At 41.1% G+C, this 22,402-nt stretch overlaps 1 protein-coding gene across 11 annotated transcripts in view; it reads right to left on the bottom strand.

Annotated features, from left to right (window-relative positions):
• Positions 1-22,402, bottom strand: part of BRSK2 (BR serine/threonine kinase 2) — a 302,919-nt gene that overhangs the window by 45,761 nt on the left and 234,756 nt on the right. For all 11 annotated transcript variants that reach the window (XM_088166686.1, XM_088166688.1, XM_088166685.1 and 8 more), the window contains exons 8-12: positions 21,653-21,799; positions 14,382-14,413; positions 8,774-8,938; positions 7,937-8,034; positions 2,783-2,933 (exon numbers count right to left, since the gene is read on the bottom strand). In XM_088166686.1, the coding sequence (XP_088022812.1) occupies positions 2,783-2,933; positions 7,937-8,034; positions 8,774-8,938; positions 14,382-14,413; positions 21,653-21,799 (593 nt within the window). The remainder of the gene's footprint in view (positions 1-2,782; positions 2,934-7,936; positions 8,035-8,773; positions 8,939-14,381; positions 14,414-21,652; positions 21,800-22,402) is intronic.

The following is a 22,402-nucleotide window of genomic DNA, read 5'->3' on the forward strand; positions in this document are numbered from 1 at the left end:
TAGAGTTTGTGCATACCAACTTTGCCATTTACAAAGATCTGCTGGAGAACACCTGGAGAGGTCGGCACAAGCATTTCAAGGAGCCTGTAAGCTCCACAAGCAGCTTTTGTGTGAGCTTCCCTTGTCCATTATTCAAAAGCAAGTCACTGAAGGATTATGTTTTTCACTTAATACTTTCTCAGCCTGTAGGGCTGGAAGCTGCTAAGTTTTAAATTTCAGTGGAAAGATATGCCCTAAACAATCTAAGATCAGAACTTGTAGGGCCCCCACATGGTTATCAAAAGCACAGATCATGATATAGACATGTAAACTCGAGGTTGTAACATAAATCCTCTTTATGCAAGCAAATACCTGTTTACTACTGGGAAAGAGGACAGTAGGAATAAATCACAAGACATTTGAGTGTGTTTTGCCTACTGGTTAGAAGTGTATCTTTGCCAGCTCAAGGATGAAGCAATGGCACTGTGTCTCCACATGTTTACACAAGTCATCTGTGTCTAAACAGGAGACCTGATTCCATGGTCAGTCTTCCTAGTATTGTAGGATAAAAGCACTGAAAAGTCATCTCTTGGGATCAAAAAAAATGAGTAATTCTTAAAAAAGCATCTGCCTTGGGGATCTAAACCCTACTGCTGTAAAATCCACTGTCACTGGGTCATTTCATGGAATATAATATGCAACTAGCCATTAAAAATCCCCGTTCTTGGTGGAAGGCACTTGTCACTTTGTTACTAGCTGTTCTGACAGATGGTGTCCCATCAGCAATGCATCGTCCCCAGACACTCCCCATGCACTGGGGTTCGTTAATGAAGCCAGTTCGTGTTATAAACGACTGTGCTGCCAGCAACACAAAATGTGCTGTTGTCATCTCTGGATGTGGATGGAATGAATTATGGAAGCTCACACGTGGAGTAAAATAACATCTTCCCTTTAACCCCTTCGAAAACAAGCACTACCATGCCCATCATCATCAATCACTGTGTTATTACATCCCTTTCTCCACCCTTAATCACACTTTTATATCCGTCCCTGACTTGTGGCATGCATTGCTCCATATCTCTTTTTGTCCCTGCAGGTTTTGCTTCCTCCTTAAGCCAAACCCCTTCTTCACTGACATGGATATATCTGGCTGGATATATCATGGCCTGGATACATCTGTGCTCTGAACTTATCCCAGGCCTTTTGACTTCAACTGTTTCCTTGTGTGCAGAATCAAGTGAGACATTTAAAATCAAAAGAAATGCTTTGGATAGCAAGACACAGTTTTGACTCTTCAGGCTTCTGAATTCAAAGTTCAGAGCTGGAAGAAAATATTTCAGCTCTCAGAAAATGCTGTGATCAATTTAATGCCTCCTGTTTGCTCCATCCAGTGGGTCACTCCCTGGAAAGGAGCCTTGGGGTGGGGGAAGGTGATTTGCCTCTGCCTGGCTCTGGGAGCATCTCCCAGCAGCAGAGTAAACACTGCAGATGGAACAAGGAATCAGTGTTGTGCTCATCTTTACTCCTTTGAGGCCTGTTAGGAACACTGAGCACACCCTGTCCTGAACACTTGCTTCACCCACACCTCACACCAAATCACGGATTTGAGACAGGTTTCCAACCTACAATATGCAAGAAGTTTTTATGGCAGTCTCAAGGCCACATATCCAGTCTGAAGTAGGTCCTAGCAGATTTTGGAAATCACCACTCTTTCTTCACTGCAGATAGAACTGTAACAATTGCCAGGAAAAGTTTCCAGTAATTCTAGGGGCCTATGGAATATCTGTGGAATTATTTCATATTCTTCTCCCAGTTCTCAGTCAGCAAAGGGAGATTCTGGACACAGCAGGCTTTTTTTTTTTTTTAAACAGACCTTAAATGCTGAACAAATAATGTCAAAACTGAAACAGAAGTTACAGCATCATCATCATCATTCATATATGGGAAATGTTCTTTTATACTGATTGATTAATGCAAGTGTGAAACCAAATGGATGTGGCTTCCCTTAGGCTAGTCATAGGGACTGAGGAAGCAACTTCCATGGTTCACAAAAGTGAATTTCCACAGCTCACTTACACTCCCAGAACTTGCCTTGAGGAGACACCATTTTCCTCTGCTGTTTCTCCACAAGACTGACACTTTCTTTGATAGAAAAGAGGCAAATTATACATATTCCATCATTTTACAAGCATGTGGTGATTTATGTGCCATTTCAGATGCATGCTGGCTCTGACAGCACATTTTGGAGGCATCTACAGATGCCTGGACAGGGCTTTTCAGATTCAAGTTGTTTTGATGACATGGAGCATGGTGTTCACTTAACTTCAGGTGCCCAAAAGCTAGGAACCTAATCCAAGACAGTCACCTAGATTCCTGTTGTAGGCTCTGGAGACAGAGAAGAACAAGCAGAAAGTAATTTCTCCTGTTTGACAGGACACATGTGTCTGAGACCTCCCAAAGCCCTCATGTGTCCCCACTGCCCAGTCAGCCTGTATCACAGGCTTAGACTGCACGCCCATGTCCTCAACAATTAAAAAGGGGTGAGATGAGTCTTGCCCACAGGACATGGTGGCTTCCTGAGGAATAGCTGCAAGCAAACAGAACCCTTAAGCCCCTGTCAGGACTTCTGTCAGGTCCTGTGTGCACAAGCACTTCTGGCTGCCGGATCATGTTGCAAATGTGACTGGAAGTTGTGATGAGTGCTGGTGCGAACAGAAAAGCCCCAGAGCTCCCTTGAATGTAAAACACAAAAGGGGAGAGCAGGCCCAGGCAGGCAGGGCTCCTGGGTGAAGCAGGGACCCACCTCTGTCCATGCTGTGCCATTTCAATCGCCCTGCGGGCAGGAACTGGGGATCCACCATCTGTCACACTGAGCACCTCCATGGATTTCCTCTCCGGCCGCCGCTTGCCGTGCCTGTTCAGCATGGGGGAGTCCACGCGCTTCCTGGGGGGATCTGCACGGAAGGAAAGCGCCGTCAGCTCAATCCACTTGTGACTCACCCAGGCTGGCTAAATCCTCTCTCAACAATTTCACTCTCACACCTTGCTTACAAAGACAGATCTCTTCAGGATGGAGGTGAACATTTGCAGTCTCTCCCTTTTTCCAAATCTGCAAGCGTTAAGACATGACTTGCAATCCCCCTGCAGAGGGACGGCGCCCTGCCACTGCCCTGAAGGTATTACGAGCACTGGAAAATAGAGGTACAACTATACCACAGCTTGCAGAAATTAGCTTACAAAGCTGGTAACAGTAATAACAGGATGATACAAGGTGACAGCATGGGCTACAGCACGAGCTGTTAGGCAGAGCACTGAGCCATCCAGGGATCCTGTGTATGTACTCAGGTTGCTAAAGCTTGCCTTCCACATCCCTGCCGGCCAGATTAAATGTGACACAGGGACATGAGTACACTCAAAATTCAGAATTGCATTCTGCTCGGAAAAGATATCCCCTTTTTTGCATCTTTAAGATTAGATTTCAGGTTTTCCCCGCTGATTTATATTTTTTCCTCCTTCAGAAGCATTACAAATTAAACATACTTGTCTACCTGAGATGAATCTTCAATGAGAGCCACACCATACAGCTTTGACTACTATAGTAAATGAAATGCTTTACACTTTTCATTGTGTAACAATTCTATGAGGTATCAAAGCGCTACTTTAGTTTTGCAGAGTGAAAACTGAGATATAAGACAGATATTTAAAGGCAATTAATTCCTAAAGATGGTGAAAAACATTTACTGAGGTTCGGAGGAGCACTTATATTGTTCTGAAAAGAGTCTTTAGATACTAAATTGCATTGCAGATGACTTGCCAAATCATCCACATCTTCATGGTGAAGCAGGGAACCAAATACAGACCTGCTGAGATGTTTTACTGCTAGCACCTCTCATGGCATCAAAACAGTATAAAAGAGAAAGGCAGAAAAAAATACAGAAAGATTTTCTTTCCCCTGGTTGGGATACTTCAGTTCCCTGCCTTGATAGAAAATTTTAATTTTTAATTTTAGTGGAGAGTGACCACTTGTAAAAGAAGGCATCCTTCACCCCTGCCGTTAGAAAGAAGCTCAGTGCCCAGTCCTTAAAGCTTCTTCTTCTGCCAGGATTTCTGCAAAACCAGAAATACCACACTTGACAATTCTACCTCTACTGCCTGCTCTTTATTATCCTGCCCTTCTCACACCCACCATGTACTTGTTTCTTCTCTCTCTCTAACATCATGTTTTTTAGAACAAGATCTCTTTGAGGCAGAGCTTATCCTTGAAACAATGAGCATAAGCAAAGATGGTTCCATGCAAATGGATTAGTGATAACAGCTGACCCCATTACAGTATTATCCAAGTATTCTTTGTGTTAGCAGTAATAATATTCCCCTTAAAAGTTAATTAGAAAAAAAGTGCAGTTATATCTCACTCCATTTCAAACTCTATCCAGTAACAAAAAGATAGCAGAAAAAAGTATAGACAATGACCTCCAGATAAGAAAAAAAAGAGTGCATAAAGCTGACAGAAAAACAAGGGAGATAAACCAAATAAAGCATTCATACTGTGTGACTTCAGCTTCATAGATGTAAGTGGTCAAAAGTAAGCTGGGACAAGGTTTAGATATTTCAAACTCCTGCTTCTTCAAGCAGGTTCAAAACATGAGGAAGCATTCATGCTACAGAACAACTGCTGGCTCAGGAGTGTATCTATAGCATAGTAACACACATAACAATGATGTTCACAGTGTATATATAACATAAAATGGACACAAGTTTTGTAGCAGCATATCAGACAAAAAAGGAAGGTAAAATAATGTAGTTCAAAAGGAAGAAGGAAAATGAAGAAAGCATCAAATGTAAAAAGAATGGTGATGAGTAAGCTACAATAGAAGCTACACAAGAAAGGTAGAAAAAGACAAGAAAAATATTTTATGAACAGATATTTTAAAAGTCAATTTGATCCATGCATGTTCAAAATAGAAACAGAAATTCAGCCAAGTGACATTTACAAAGGTGACAGGCCATTTTTTAAAAAGCTGGACTTTAAAAGACAGCAAATAAGAGATCTGAAGAGGAATTAGCTAAAAACTTGAATGACAGTCTTTTGTCCAGCCATCAGAAAGAGAAAACCTGAGAGAAGGACATTAGCCAGAGGGGCCATGAGGGAATCAACAGAACAATTGAGGAGGAGAAGGATATCACTAACAAGCTAAATTATTTTTTTATATCAGTCCTTGCTGCTTAAGATGCTGGAAGATATTGATTCCTAATCTATATTTTAAGCTATCAAAGACAGAGAATAAGCAAAAAGAGCAGAGGGTGAAACACACCTATGAATTCAGGAACAGCAATTCACAAAACTTGGATGGGAAATACAACCAAAGCTTGCATTAACGTGGCTGAGCTTCTAATAAATGTATTTTGATGACTATTCAAAATTGCCTACAATCCTACCCTATACATGGCCGACAGTAGTAAGTATTGTAGTACATACTTTTTAGAAGGGTCTGATTAAGAAATGACAGGGCACCATCACTGTCAAGTCTAAAGATACTAAAGAATTAGTTAAATACACACCCATCCTATCATAATGACTAAAGTGGTGTCATACAAAAGCTGTAGAAGATTTTGCAGAAGCCCAGGAATTAAAAAAGGGAAAATATCCAGTATTTGCCCTTACCTTCTTTGACTCTCTGGACATGGTGCAAAAAATCAAGCTGTAGTCCAGTGACAGTGACAGTATTAAGGATGCATTTTCCCTATATTTCACATCAGAAAGGCAAAGCCATTCCTAAGGATTTGTACATATGAAGATTGAATCATATAGGTAATGATCCAATTATAAATCCACCTTCTCACGGAAGATGGGAAATAAAGGTTCACCTTCTGAGTTTGGATGAGGCATCTCTATCCTCTGTATCCGTTCTGGTCCAACCTTTTGTTCTCTGGTTAATTAAGAAAATTCACCCCACAAAATCTTTTTTCTCAAGGAGACATTAGTTGACATTCCTTCTTTTTACTGAGAAGTTTATCATTGCCCTGTTTTCAAGTAAAGAAAATGGAGCTGCACGCAAAAAAATGTTGGAAGTAGCCCTTCCTGGCCCTTGGAAGAAACTTCATACAGTTGAAACAGACAAAGGGACACCAGAAGAAAGAGCAAGCTGTAGCTGGTCACATTTTTACCTGCATCCATCCTTTCTGTGACTTAATATGCCAACAAAGAGGAAAAAGCAAAAATACTCTCAGGTGCCTTTTTTTTTTTTTTTTGCAAGAGCTCAGACAATGCACAACTCTCATGAACACGGTTTCTTCAAGCTACTGTTATTAAACTGTTACTTGTTCTCTGCTTTTCTTTATTTGTGCAGGGCCATTGCTAATGGCTAATGATGAGATATTCATCAGACACGACTGCTCCTAATTAAACCTTGCCCCACGTTCTCAGAGATACCGCTGGGAACAGAGGACGTGGAAACCCCCTGTGGAAGAGGAAATACAACATACAAATGCTCAAAGAATAAAGCTCAAATGTGCAGGTTAGGCACATAGATACACTCAGTGTTTCCCTGTTAGGAAACATTTTCACTCCTTGCACAAGATAATACAAGAGAGGACCATAATATTTCAGTTCAAACCATGAAAATACTTTGGCATGTGGAAGAGATATATGATGCACTTAGGGCATAGCTGCATATTCACTTACATGCTGGGTTTGAAGATTCTAGAGTCACCTTGTTTCTGTTCTTATGACAAAAGCATTTCTAAAACAAGATGATGCTGTCCTTACATGGCAGGATAATCTGTTTGAGTCAAAAGCTGATTAGCAGAGGGCTAGATGACAAACTGCACTGAGCAAGGGGCTTTTGACCACAGGACCTGCAGCTGGCACAGCTACCCATCTTCATCAGGATCCCTGCTAACATGCTCTCTGTACCTCCATCCATGTAGGAGTTTAAGAATTGCTTTGTTAACTAAGAATTTTCATCTCTTCCCCCAGAGAAGAGATTTCCTTTCAAAATTATAGGGCCTGGAGCCTGGAACTTGTAGAGGTTAATAACTGAATGAAGCATTAACAAATGCAGTGCAATACAGCACTGCCCTGAAAACTTGTAAGATTCCAGGCTTTCCAGTGAAAATAAAGGGCACTTTGCTTGTCTTCAAAGTGCTTAAGTACAATACCTGAAAATCTCCACACTTCTATGCAAAATTCTGTTTAAGATCATTGCTAGAAGTGACCAATCCTTTATTAAACTTGTCTGCATGTCAAGAGTCACTTATATAGTTAGTTCCTTGGAGAGCAGTTTTCCTGTTGTCTGGATTAGTGGTGATCAGCAGCACCCTACAAAACCAATGAATAACTAGGAATAAAGTGGTATCAGAAGAGCTTTATAAGATATATAATCTTATTGTGCATTAAGCTTTTAAAATCTAAGTCTAAAAACATGGGAGCTTGATTTATGTACTATAAAACAGCTAAGTTATATGATTCATACTTTCAGCAGTGCATGCATTCACTTCCAGAGAAGAGAATGTGCACATGTACAACTGCAGAGGGATGCAGCTACACAGCTTCTTACTAACTTAAGTCCATGAGCAGCCTTTCTGCAACACTGCAAGGAGACTTGCAACTAGAAAATTCTGCCACTGGATTATACTGCTATTAAACCCCATCTGCATAGAGCCAGCCTGTGGGTTCACAGCACATTTTTTAACATCCCATTCAAGACCTATTTGGATGTTTCTGCACTGTGAGACAGACATGCCTTGAAAGATGAAGCCTTCTAGTTTAAGCATGGAACAGACTTGCCTGCCCCAGGCTGAGGATTCTCACCAGTGTTGTGTACACTGTTTCACTGGGAAAGTAACAACGACGCTAGGGTTTGGGTTTAAATTAAAATAAAATTAGAATTAAAAAAAAAAAGGTGAAGAGGAACTAGCTCAGATGGGTTCATGGTGACTGAGGTCATATCTGCAGTACCTATTTCATTTCTAGGGGGAAGATCCTCATCTTCATGACTAGGATACCTCTCCTTCCGGTCAAGCAGAAGAAAATAAATCATTTTTTCTTGGTTTTCTCTGAAAAATAAAAAAAAAAAAAAGAAAAAAATCTTTACATTTGAAAAGAAAAAAAAGGTCAACATGTACATAAAACTTTCTGATCAAATAAACAGTCACAGTTATTCTAAATTAGTTGGAAGTGGTCATGTACCTGACAGCTAGATAAAGAACCCACAAAGCTTTTGAGACCTTGCTGTCTCCAACAAGCAGCTAGTGAGGAAAGGAAATAAGATTCCCATGTAACACACACAGAACAGAGGCACAGGACAGTGTAGGTTATGTGTCCCCAGGAAGTCCAAACCAAGAGTGGCAGCCAGACAGGTCTCCTGAGCCTCTAAGTGCTCTTTCTACTACGTGTCCCTCTTAACACCTCTGGAGATACACCAGCTCTTAGGCATAGGCTTGAAATAAATAAAAATCTGGCAACAAAGGCATATCTGACACAAATATCAGTAATGACACCTCCCCACGTGGACTGTGCAGCCCATGTTTTAATGAAGTGACCTGGCCTGGCAGTGAGGGAAGAATTAGCACAGTGCCTCCACTGCTGGTCAGGCTGTGAGCTTCCGACCCATGGAGCTGGAAAGGCTCAGTGCTTGCTCCCAACACCTCACCAGCAAATGAGCAGCCAGAGGGTGAGAAGTTCTCACCAGTCACTGAGAGAGAATCAGTTAAAGTGCTCTCTACGTCTCCCCAGGTTCATAAGCATCCCAGCCCCTGGACACCCAACTGATATGAAGACTGAGCAAGTGCTTACTCTTCCGACAACAAGTCCTGTAAGAGTTTATTTCGGTCACGGAAGCAGCCTAACGAGTGCATGCTATCTAACACGTCTGGATCAATATCCTCCAAGGAAGGGAGAGAACGAATCTGCACCTTTCGAGGGATTGGTTGCTCTGGTTCTGGCTCATTCTTACCCCCTCTGCAGAGGAAAGAAGATGAGAGAGAGAAAGGGGGAGGGAAAGGAGAGAAAAGAAACATGAGTCACAAATGAACCCATACTCTGAAACACAGCCTGCAGCAACAGATGGAAACAGCTTGCTAAATTCCCACTGAGAGACCAGAGCTTCCAACCAGACAGATATTATTCTCGTAAGAAACTGCCGCGAAGGCTGAGACTGACCAGCAGGTTGTGGATTTGGGTCTTTAATGAGAAATGTCTCTGTTCAGTCAGCAAGGCAATAGGAACTTCACTTACCAGTGCCCTTGTAATAGAAGCAGCTGCTCAGCATCCTAATGCCAAACATTTATAAAACACTACATGTTTTAAGAGATGTTGTCTCATCAGCTGGCCAGACCTCAGACTATGAGGCTGAAAAGTGCAAGCTGAACGATTCCCTTTCGAAGAAGGAGCTCTGAACAAACCATCACCATTTTTCACCAATTCTGATTACAGCCAGCACTGCAGCAGTTTCTTGCATTAACACTTCTAATGTGATTAAGAGACCTCAGTGGTCAGGCTCCCACTTGACACACTTGAAAGGGTTTTGGGGGAAAACCACGCTGCTTAATTACATGCCCAAACAAGACAATCTCTGCTTCTCTTAAGACATTCAAATTCGAAAATTTTGGCTCAAGTGCGATGCCCCAAGTCAGCGGCAGACCTCAGAACACACCATTAGCAGTAAAACATATTTCTCTTTCAAATACAGTTAACAGGCTTTCTGCACAATTATGTCATCCCATCCACTAGGCTAGGGAAATATTGATTATTCATTGCAATTAAAGGCCTTGACTATAAGAAACAGGTCAAGGTGCCAGGGTATTTCTAACTGACTAATGATATATTTTGCAGACATCCTGGCTACCCTCTGATTTTATTTTGGTAGGCAGTGAGCAATTCATGTAAACTCTATCCACCCAAAGAGGTGGATTTGGTGGTGGTGTTGGTGTTTTAATTGGAGACACTGTACTCTGAACCTCTGCTATTTCTCAATGGCTGCTTTGTGCAATGTTGAACTTTCCCTGCTCAGTGAGTGGGGTCCTCCCTTTCCTTGTGGTGCAAATGTGTGACTGTTGGGTCCAGGCTCCCAGCATGGGCAACAGGAATCAAGAATATTTAAACTGCATCAGATGTCACCCTTTGCTGTTTATGGGGCTGTATTTGGACTAGAGATCCTTCCTTTTCATGCTGGAAGAAATAAGGTGGCCATAACTTGTGAAGTTACTCGCACAATTTAAAATTTTCCTGACTCAATGTTAAGCTATCTACACAAAAAAAGTATCTACACAAAAAAAAGAGTTCCAATCCGAATGTCTTAATTTCTCTTCTGTAAGTTAGAATCAGCTCTGGGAGGTTCATATACCTGAGCCCGAGGTCTCAGCCAGTGCAACAAAAAGAGAGCCAATACACCTTACAAAGAGTCAATGCAGATTATCTCCTCCAAGGTAAGAAGACAGTACTAAGTCAATGTATCCAGGATAGGACAGTCACATGCTGGGACAATCACAGAAGATTGCTGAGTGCTACTAGCAATTCATTTTTATGCAAGTCGAAATGCAGTTGTGAGGCACCTGCTCTGTTTGTGGGACACCACTTGCAGAATGACTCATCAGAAATGTTCATTTTACCATCATTTGAAGTAGTGAAAATATGTTCAGCCCTACCTGGATGGATGACATGGAGTCAGACTGGTGTTCATTTCATGGGTCATGACAACATGGGTCAGATACCACTTCTCTTACAAGGAGCACTCACACACACACCCCCCTGTTCAGTTTTATTCAATTTAAGGGGTTGGAAGTAAACAGAGAGGACATAGAATCTGCTCCTCAAGATTTGTTCTTGTCTATCAAACCACTAAAACACAGCTTCTGATGCCCCCTTTGAGTCTCGCAGAAGCATCTGTATTTTCTGCAATACCACCATGGTCCTGAAACTAAGGGCTAAACTCAAAAATCCTTGTTCAACTAAAGAAACATTCCTTCTAAGAGGTCATTAGTGCTACCTCTTAGGATCAAGATATAGCTCTCAGAAGGTAATAAGCAATGATTAGTTCATAACCTTGCACTATTAAATCCAGTGATGATCTTGTCATTAAGATAAATTCTTGCAGGATAGACCTTTGAACAGCAGCTGAGTGTTTTTGCTTTTTAATGATCTACAGTTCACTTCTGAAAAGTACTGACTTAATTAATCATTCGTGTTACAAGCAGATGTCCTTAAGGTAATTCAAAGAGATGAAAAAGAATCATTGTCTTTGAAAACCTCCAGAAAACCTGGCTTTCCCACTAGTTGCCCTTGTCTGAAGAGAATCTACAAGTTTCTTTTGCATCAATCAGCACAGGAGCCATTTCTAGAGAGCACGGCTCGCCATCCTCCGTGCACTCCAGAGTGGCATTTCCTTCTGCCCTGCACCTGGTTAGCCTCAGACACAGCCAGGAATTTTCACACCTCCTCATCAGGTACAAGTAAAATCTGCAAAGAGGCGTCTCGTCATTTGGCAGCGCAATTCAGAGCTTCAGGAAACGAAAATCACCGGGTCTGGGTTGTGATTGGCATGACTGCAATGCCTGTTCCATTCTCAGTCTAGCAGAGTGACAAATTTGTTGCATTGCAGCCCACACAGACATCAAACAATGTCACACAGTGACTACTGCGAATCACATATACTTTTTTAAAGGCCCACATGAATGTAATTGCTGCTTTAAAACCCACCCCCTTTTGTGAGGATCGGTGGATACAATGGCTGTGATTCCTGATCAGGGTGGACTTTTTTAGTCTCTCCATGAAATTCTCTCATGAATCTCACTGAGATGCCCATTTGCATCAGTGCAAAGCAAAGCTGAACCAGTACACTTATTCTTTTTCTTGTTTTAGTAAGTGTGGTATCTTCACAATTAAGGCAATAACTCAGTGTTTACAGGAGTGTGTATTTACCACAATAGTTAATTTTATTTGCCCTCCTACTTTATTAAAAATGTGAAAATAAATGCTGTTTAACTTCTGGTTTATGATAACCTACATTTGAGGTAAAAATAAATTATTTCAATTAAAAAGGCTTGAGAAACCTCACTGAATTAATTTGGGTGGGAGAGCAAGAACTGGAGGTTGCTGACGAAAGGTTTCACTTAGGTTTCTGTCTTCCTTTTTTAGGCTTGTGAATCATGATTTCAACTTTCAAGACCTCTTTCTCTGCCTGCTTAAATCTGCAATTAAATCTTTTCTTCAGTTTTCCAGTAGCTTCAATATTTATTTGAAGAATTAAGTGAAACTCCTTCGATGTTCTGAGTACAACTTCCAGGTCAGTAACCTCTATATGACAAAGGATGAAGATTGTACATAGAATAATATATAAAATAAAGAAAAAAACTAAGAGGTGAGCAAAAGAGCCATAGGATAAAACACTACAATGCCTTCTTCTCTGTCAGCATAAGTATTTCCAGGCAAAATGAATGTAAAGAGGTTGTGAAACATTACCAGATGAAAGCAGTTGAGTTTTGGAGGCGGCAAGGTTATTCACTGACTAGAATTAGCCACAGGATGTTAACCTCCTGAGGTCAATCCATGGCCAGTACAGAGAAAATGAGAAAGAGATTCATTAAAAAAGCTATTTTGAGCAGAAACTTCTTTTCAGGCAATCTGAAGAGACATCTGGAAGAGCCTTTCTGCACTGACTACCCTGGCAGTCTAAAGGAGACTTACTTTTGCAAAACTCTGTTTCTACTTCTGAAAACAGCCTCATATGCAGCTTATTGTGTCAGTCATCAGGAGAATCTGACCTTCATTGAGTAGTATATGAAAATGTTTAGATGTTTATGTCTCCAAAGAAAAAAATCTTCAAATTCTAAATATAGACCAAAGTCATGAAATGATACCTGCACAATTGCGTATGTGAGCCTGGGACAACAGTCCTTCAACAAGTGAAAAGTTCCAGGCAAGAATCTTGAGGAGGGTAAAAGTAACAATGTAAATGATCAATGACTTTTCATTTTATTTCCTATTCCAGTTCTGATGAAAGCACAGTGTCAGCTGATTTCACTCCATAAAGAAACGAAGGGGAATTATCTGTCCAATCTGATGTAAACAGCATTTACTTCTGCAATTGCTAGCAAGACCTTATAGTAGGGATTTCAGGGATTACAATTAGACATTTCCCCACTCCACTTGTTCTGGGGAAAAAAAAAAAAAAAAAAAGAAAAAAAAAAAGAAAAAAAAAAAAAAAAGTATGTGCAAGAAAGCTCTAGTATTTGTTTGGTTTAAAAAGGTGCCATGTCTGGTAACTGAAGAGAGCATGGAAAAGCCATGGGCAGAGTGCTGACACCACTATTTCAGGTGAACTAAATTTTTCTTAGTTCTTATTTTTTTTCTCAGCTATTCAACAAACTGTTGAACCCCCTCAGGTCCTACTGAAGTCATATAAATCCAGAGGTGAACATGGCCCATAAAACAGAATTAGAGAAAACAAAACAAATAAAGAAAAAGTGTTTTTTTTCATGGTGACAGGCTTATATATCAGTTCATATCATCCTTGAGTACTTCTCAGGAGTAATGACGGGATTATGAATGTAGGACTTCCCTTACCACCCACCTGGGGAAATGCTGATCCTGAGAAATGTATCCAAGCATAATTTCCTTGTTTATTATGTTTATTATTTCCTTAGTTTGATCAGGATATCATAGTATAAAAAAAATTTTTACTTAGGCTTCATAAAATGCTCCTAAGGCTACACAAAGAGCAAGGTCACTTTTAAAAGCCATCCATCTTCCTTACACCCAAACCACCAGACAGGCATGTACTTTTCTCATAGACCTCCTGTTTCACTGTCAGGACTGCAGTTTTTAATCAAGACACAGAAGTATTCTCACATCAACAGGTCACAAGGTCAGAAGCAGCCTCTTAGCTTGCTGTGAAGAAGGAGTGGGGATTATGAGACACAGAAGCTCTTGCTCACAGGTGCTTACTTATCAGTATCATCATTTTTGTTTCTACTTCAGAGAAAAGCCAAGATGCCAAGAAGGAACAAATGAAAGCTTGCTTGTCAAGAAGGTATTACAAGGGATTGCCTGTAGCACTTGGATAGCAAACTGAATATAGTTGCTAGCTGGGTATTTTTTTTGCTGATCACCTGCAGGTATCTCTTTAACACAGCAAGTTGCTGGACTGAATGTCTTATTTCAAACAGATGTTAGCCATTGTACAAAAAAAGTTCCGGGTTGGTACACATAAATGCAATTCTATGAGCAGCAAAGGGTAAAAAAAATTAAAATTAGATGTCTTTCTGTTCTCTGTCCCTTTCTCTCACGTGTGTGAAACCTGCTTTCAAACTCCAGACTCACTCTTCTAGTGGTCTCTTCACAGAGCACTAGAATACCAGAATCAACAATGAATGTATGCAAGCAAAAATTTTAAAAAGTTACTTACATATACCATATGTGTTTCTGAATATGTTCTAGCTGTAAAGGAAGAAGAAAACAAAGAATTAGTGCTGTAAAATAGAAAAGGTAACTGCACAAGTCGTCCTTTTTTGTGGCTTATTCAAGTAAATCCAAAATTTCAGAGACATATGCATACAACAGGAACTTTATACTGCATAAAGAGCTGCTCATCCTAACCCATCCCACTGGAAATGACACTTTAATTCCAGACATAATGCATCAGTTAGGAGCAAATCCCAGGCAAATGCCAACTGCAAGGCTTCAAAGGTAACTGTTTTGGAATTTAAGCTTTTCCCTTCCCAAGTCCTCCCTCATGTAATCGAACTATGCCTTTCTGTATGTGCATAATAGTTGATCCTTTTCACTTAAATTGCATTTCTAGTTTTGTTTTGGGGAAAAAAAGAGAGAGGAAGAAAGAAGAAAATAGGTTCAAACAGATAATTAACAAAATAATTTGTGCATCTGCGGCATGACCTTCCTAGACACAGGACTCATTCTAGATTGGCTTCACACATCATCAAAATCTAACGACCAAGCAGAGTAAGGCTGTATGTAATTTACTAATTCTGCACCTGAACACGAGACCACAAATTTATTTTACTTCCCTCTTTCCTGTTTCACACATGAGAATTTCACTATGCAATGGAGCACCGATTGAAGCTGAAAGTAGCCATGTCCTCCTATGGAAGGCAGATTCCACTAACACTACAATGATATCTTTTCCCACATGCACAGGAAAAGAAGACAACATGATTTTTCCAAAAGAAATCCTTAACAGCAGAGAGAACAGAAGGTTCATCTGACACACTTACAGCAGAATCTTCCAAATTTTGTTTTAATCATCACAGCAGAAAAGAACTTCACTTAGATGTCCAGGGATAATTAGTTATGAGGGCAATGTTTTTTATATTTATCACTATACAGCACACCTTTGTAGGTGCAGAACAAAATGCATACTCACTGCACGTGGGCTCACATTAGTGCCACACTCAGGGGGAAAGACAAGGGAGAGAGATGGAAGAAAGCTCATATGAGAGGAAATCACAGACCTATTACAATGGTCAGGAAGAATGGTGACAGCTGTCCTGCTCTTTTTGCATTCCACTTCCACAATAATAAGAACCAGAGAGAAAAAGAAACAAAAACAAAAGAAAAGGAACAGGCAAACAACAAAATCTCAGAGATATAAAGCGTTTGCCACAGAGAACAAGGAATCAGAGACATCTGTGCTATGGAACAACAGCTCTGTGTCTGGGAAACCAGTAAGACCCGAGTTTGGGTCTACATGGGATCATTTCTTCAAGTGAATCAGGGCTTTTCCTGAAAACAAAGAAATCACGGAATGCAGCTTAGGGAAGCAGGACAGGAGGCTGGAGGGAACAGTGTGGGAAACAAACAGCCTCCCTTAAAGCCCAGACTGTATCAACACTGCAATCAGAGGTGCAGTTGGCACTCACTTATCTGCCTTATAATCAGTACCAATCCCCCAGCACACACACCCACCGAACCAGGCAGCCTTGCACAGCCTCCGGCTGTGGCTTCAGCCCTCCACAGTAATTCCCTTCATCACAATTCCCCTGTCCTCTAACCCCTGCACTATTAAGAGTAAGGTGGAGTATTCCTGACACGCTGCCACCTCCCGTCAAGATAAAGATATGATTTGGGAGGTCCCCCAACAGCCTGGAGATACAGCCCTCTTCCCTCTGGTTCTGTGCAGGCTGAGGTACAACCACAGAACATAAGGAAGAGCCTATTTTGTACAGCTTCCATGGGGCAGGATTTTAGAATTGTTCCTTAACAGATGTAGAGTTCTGTGAGGATCTGCTAAGGAGTGGACTGTGCCTCCTGTGCTGGTAAAACCACATCTACTCATTATTGCCCATACACCACATGGAGGGTTAGAGAGATTAATGATTTCAGACAAGATGCAGATGATACAGCTATGCAATGTCCAAGCCCCTTTCATGCTTGCTTCTCCTGCTGCATTTCCTGTCTCCATGGGACACTGTGCTGTTGTGTGACTGTGATATGCAGAAATGCCATGGCAAAGCAGACAACAGCACTTCCTGAGTTAGAGAGAGGAAAGAAAAGAGGGTCACCACTTCATGTCTTAGTCACAGAACCTCCAGGCTCCTTCAGAGAAGATGTCAGATGCATTCTGCCCATCCCTGCTGACCAACCTCCTGCAAACTAATGAACACACAGCATTTTTCTGAAAGAGAAGCCCTGTTGCACCTTGATACACATTTGAAGGTGTATGACAGCTTTCATGGCTGCTGTTTACCTACACATCTGCTGTTCAATCCACATCAAAACCGTTGCTGTGAAATATGCTGGGATATCCCAGATATGAAAAGTATTCTACAAACCCATTTCCTATGCGGATTCAAATGTAATTGCATTGAAATGTTATTAGTAGTGTGCTTGCTGCTGCCAACATCTTCACTTCTCTTTTAAAGGTAATTAATTAATGCTTTGTTGCTTTTTGTCTGCATTAAAGTGACAGGAGGGTTATGGGAGGGCGATTGGTTTTGACAAGGAGAAGTCTGTACCCTTTCTACCGTGCAGTGCAGGGGAGGGAGATACACAGTGGGAGCTAATATCACTCCTGCCTTCATTTAAACACAATGTTTAAATGCATTTAAGTGACGAAGGCATTTAACAACTCTTCCCAGAGGGTTTTTCTTGCTGTTTGCACATGAGTTTGCCAAGTTTAATACCGTTTTATGGAATTGTAAAAATGCTGCTTCCTAATGTCTCCTAGTCACTGCAGGCAACTGTCTCATGACATCATCTCTGAAACAACAAAACATGCTCAGATCCACTGCACATGCACAGTCAGAGAGATTTCTGCAGGCTAAGATGTTGTAATGGAAGGAGAGGGAGAATTCCTTTATCATGGTTTTACATAAAAATATTTCCAAATATTAAACTTGTACACTGAAGAAGCATCGAGGAGCCTCTCACAGATGAGAGACCCACTGTGATACAGAGCTGCACAAGCTCATCAGAAAAAGAGGTCTCCTCCCACAAAGAGCTTACGTCTGAATTCTAAGGCAGGGAACAACAGATGGAGACAGACAGGCAGATGGAAAACAAGACAGCGCTGTCTGCATCCTCGGCACTGATCTCAGCAGAGTGGTTGCCAAGCTAAAAAGTTCTGACCTGAAGAAAAACTTTCTCAAAGTCTGTGGATATAGATGAGGGCTTCTGGGCTTGAGCTCATGTCAAATTTCAAACTTCCCTGTCCAGAAAGAGAACAGCCTCAAACCCATCTGTGCACCCACACCTCAAATGAATCTTCTTCATCCAGAAGATCCCCTAGTCTGAGCTTTAAACCTACTGTGTCATGTCAAGACACAGGCTTTTCCTGGCCACAGGGCTCAGGCTGGAAGTGCAAACAGCACTGGAAAAACCATTACCTGTTTCAGCAGTAAGAGCTGCATTAAAGCAGCCTCCAGGGACCTTGACAAGGCCAAGTGTCACTGTCCTATGTGCACGGGTCATGAAGAGGCCCTCAGCAGCCTAAATACATCAACTGGACAATTACCTCCATTCTACAGGTTGTAAAGTGAGAAAATTTAAATGATGGAATAGACAGCTTACCGTAAGACCTTCTACAGAAATGAACCACGTGAGTTTTCCCTCCCTCATTTTTGCAACATTCTTTAGATTCTGCAAGCCATCATTAGCATACATCAGATCCAAGAAAAAAGAAAATCAGAAAGCAGAGAGGAGATTCTGAAAATATGTGTAATTCAAGGCATTTTTAGGTAATATTCAGAGATAGGTATTTCCACCTATGTGGACACCCAACATGGAAGACAAATCATTCTACTCTAGTGTAGGACGTCAGTGCTAGAATAGTAACAGCTTTATTGGAATAGCTTATTCTGCAGTATCTGCTCTGATCCACCTTGCTCTAGAAACTAAGTTTCCATAGTGCTCATCTATCTTTACAAGAAAAGTGCTTCTGCCCTTTGTCTGTTTGGAGAAGAAAATACTGGCTGAGAAAGCAACTGGTTTCTACTACAGGAGCTGTAATTCTCTGCTGTAGCAACACGGAATCATTAGAAGAGCACATAACTAAAAGAAACCTCAACCTGCAGTACTTGAGGCACCCAGGGCACACCTCCCATAAGCCTTCTCAAACTTTATTACTACTTCACATTTCCCTCCTGACATTATTCCTACTAGAAGGCTGTCCCAGAACCCCACTGATATGCCTAAAATTCTTCTAGTTTCTAGCCTACTTTCCTGTAAGGCCATTTGACATATATTTGTTTTTGTGCCAGGATCTTCCTTTAGCTTAAATAATCCTTCTCTTCCTAGTAATTACCTCTAATGAATATGCATACGACCAGTACAACCTTTCTTAGCCAACATCTGTGTACATTAACCGAAGCTCTTTTAAGTCATCTGAAGATATTCAGACAGAATCTTTCAAATGCTGATCATCTTAGTATTCATTCTTTGTTTGATTTCACCTTTCATAATATGGGTCAGAAATATGATCACCTGGAGCTAGAATCAACTTTTAATGAAAAGTTTATGTTTAATGAACGAAAAACATGAATTCTTTTATTTTACAGCATGTTTAGTAAAACAGGCCCGGTAAATGAGAGTGGTCAAGGATGTCCCACTAACTGTATTTGAGGCCCTGTAACACATGGTGAGTGTGAACAATACTCCATGAAGACATAATAAAGCCTTGCTCCCACAAATTAATCATATACAAAGAAAGGTAATGCCTATTTCTTAAGGCTGTAAAGGGCCAGCAATAATAATTCTGAGTACCCTCCCCTCCATTAATCTTCTCAAGCTCCAACACTGAAGCAAATGATGACAGCTAAACGTGAATGCTGGTTCTGTTTTTGTTGATCATTTTAACAGATGGACTGGGGAAGGTGTGGGTGTGCTGTGAAATGGCAATTACTGCAGGGAGGGAAATGCAGTTGGATGAAAAGGAAAAGAGATACAAATCAAAAGAAGAGGAACAAAGCAGAGAGGGGAAGTGAAAAATGAAAGAAAAAAATTCTAGTGACCTTACATTTCACTGTATTTTTCTGCTGAATTCACTAGTGAGGTATTGAGCAAATGATCAGTAATGGTAACAGCAACATCTGTACTTATTGTACCCAAGCTGCAATTTTGCTCACATCTTTGTATAAATATCAAATTGATTCAAGTGAGTAGGAACAGAGACTTCCAAATAAACTCATATTTATACCCTTTTTCACAGGACACAGCTAAAATAGAATTCAGCTCTCTCCTCAGAATGAACTCTGTATTCCCAGCTCCTGTGCAGTAAACAAAGAGCTCCCTTCTGCCTGGCAATCAAAGCGAGCAGCTCACTAACAGCACAGGAGTGTGACAGCACCAGGGACAGCAAACCCAGAGACCCTCAAATAATGAAAATAAAACTGCAGCTAATAACGAAGAGCCATCCTTTTTTCCTCCCAGCTCTCAGCTCTTTAATATGTATTATTTCAAATCCTTATTCATAATTCAATGGTTAGTGCTTGCCAATAACTACCTGATCTGGGCTTTTTTTCCCTCCCTAAGGGAGCAAGAGGTTAATTTTGATCAAGAAAGGGACAGGGACGGGTGTCACTCTGAGATCTTGAATTACCTCAACTGCTTTCTCTCCTGTGCATGTACATTCCCAGCTGTATTGCACAACTGAAAACATTTAGGGCCTCTCTCTGCCCTGTGGAAAAACCCAGAAAATTCTGAAGAAGGATCTAAGACTCGATGATCTGCTCCCTAACATACTTATACCATCAGCACTAATATATTTGAGAAAAAAACCCCAACAAAACAATAGAGAAGCTGGTATGTTTACATCACAGAAAGGAAGCTAAGCTTGAGAGGGACTTGTTGACTTTCTTGGCCATGAAGAGCAGCTGTCTCATGTCTCAGGATATTGCCTTAACCCCTGCAGTGTTCTTTCCATTAATACACTAGTGAAAATGTTATTTTTTCTTTAAAAGTCTATTTTAAAAAGGCCTTTTAAAGTTGCCTATTTTTTTTCCATCAGTGCTATTTATGTACTGCAAAATGTGATGGCTACTGGGTTTGCAAAAGCAGAGATACTAGACATAACATGAAGAACTTTTCCCCTATGCCACCAAATAGAGCGTGACCTGGATTGGTAATGAATGAAAGAAAAACCCAGCTGTCAGGTAATATTGTAAAGAGTTGTGAAGGGAGCTTCAGTTAACTTCTTAGCAGAGAGGTATCTGCATCCCAAAAGCACCGTCACAGCTGGCACAGACTGATGCTGCTGTTACCAATCTCAGCAGAGGCCAACCAGTGATCTGAGAGTTTATTTATAAATATTTTAGCAGACTGAAGAACCAGGAGGAGTTTTAAATTTACATTTCTTTATACATACTCCCACTCAGAATCTGTGAGCTTAGTAAATCTGTATAAAATCATCACCACGGCCTGACAATAGGATTTACAAGGGCAATGTACCCATAAAGGCATACGCCTCCACTGACAAGCAGGCAATCTTACTTTCCAAAATTATTTTAATTGCCAGTGTTTTTTTATTCCCTAAAACATTAACAAAGTGTTCGTGAAGGATACAATCACTACACAGTCCTCACGGGATGTATCCTAGATGCACTCAGTGCTGAATGCCAGGAGCTCAACACTGTGGGAACAACAGTGCTCAGGACCACAGGGCACAGGATGAAAGAGCAGGCTGGCAGACACTTGCTCTGAAGGCTGCTAGAGGATAATGCAGAGCTAATGCAGGATAGAATACAATGCAGCTTATGGGGCCTGAAGCGAGAAGCCAACACTTCTGTCAGAAATGTAAGAAAATCACACTCTGTTTAATGGCAAAGCTTCAAATACCAGTCCTAACACCTGTGACCTTCAAACACCTACATCATACCCCCAGCCAACTGCTGTATCAGACAGGAGAATCAGACAACTCAGGTGGACTCCAAAACATGTGAATGGGCCAGCAGTTCTGTGATGAGCTATGAGTGATTTCTCTTAAATGCCCAGTGTTACACATGAAAGGGCATCAGGAGGCTACACAAAAAACACAAAGGCAATCTGTCCTCATGACTCAAAAGAGATGGTAACTAATTTCTTCCCAAAGACTCCACCAACTCAACTCCTTTTTTGCTCAGGAGGAAACACACACAGGAATGCCACTAAATCACCAAGTTACCTCAGCTGCTCAACCACTCCTGCAACAAGGCGAGAAATGAAGCCTGGCTCACGGTGCCTCCTTACCGTGAGACGTTTCGAGGCATCCACTTCAATCATCCCCCGCAAAAGGTTCTGACAGTCGGGGGGGATAAAATGGGGCATGTGGAACACTCCACGCTTCACCTTCTCCAGCAGCTGCCGCAAGTTGTCGTCATCGAAAGGCAGGGCACCCTGCAGGGATGGGACAGAGCAGTCAGTGGGAGAGAACTGGAGAGGGCCAAAGGAGAAAAGACAGAAAAACATGGTGAGACAATCGAAAAGTGGAAGTCAGCTCATAATTAATTAGTATAATGAGTGAAAAAAACCTTTCTATCCATTGAAAAGTAATAATTTCTGCTGTATTTCCTCTAACATAGAAAACAAAACTGAGGACATTGTTTATTTTTTTTATTAGACCTTTAATTAGAAAATGCTTACCAGTATAAAGTAAAATACAAAATATGAAATTGCCTTTCCAGGCAAATTCACCAAAGATGCATGGATTCACTTAAATTCAACTCAAGCTTTTGATCTTCTGGTATTCCTCCTGGGCATACTTTCACAGCAGCAATGTTTATCATCTCCTTATTTTTAATCTTCCTGAGACACGTTTATTGCAGACAGTGAAAAGGAGGTGAACAGCTTTTGAGAGACTTTCAGTAAAGAACATGCTCTTTCTGATGGAGCATTGAAATGACACAGCTGAAAGAAACCCCAACCAACATCAGCCTTTGGAAGCAGCAGACATTCTACCTGTTTAATATACTCCATCCAGTTCCCATGCTGTGGTCAGGT

Source organism: Sturnus vulgaris, chromosome 6 (genome assembly GCF_052056855.1).
Source record: "Sturnus vulgaris isolate bStuVul1 chromosome 6, bStuVul1.hap1, whole genome shotgun sequence".
In the NCBI taxonomy this organism is placed as follows: Eukaryota; Metazoa; Chordata; class Aves; order Passeriformes; family Sturnidae; genus Sturnus; species Sturnus vulgaris.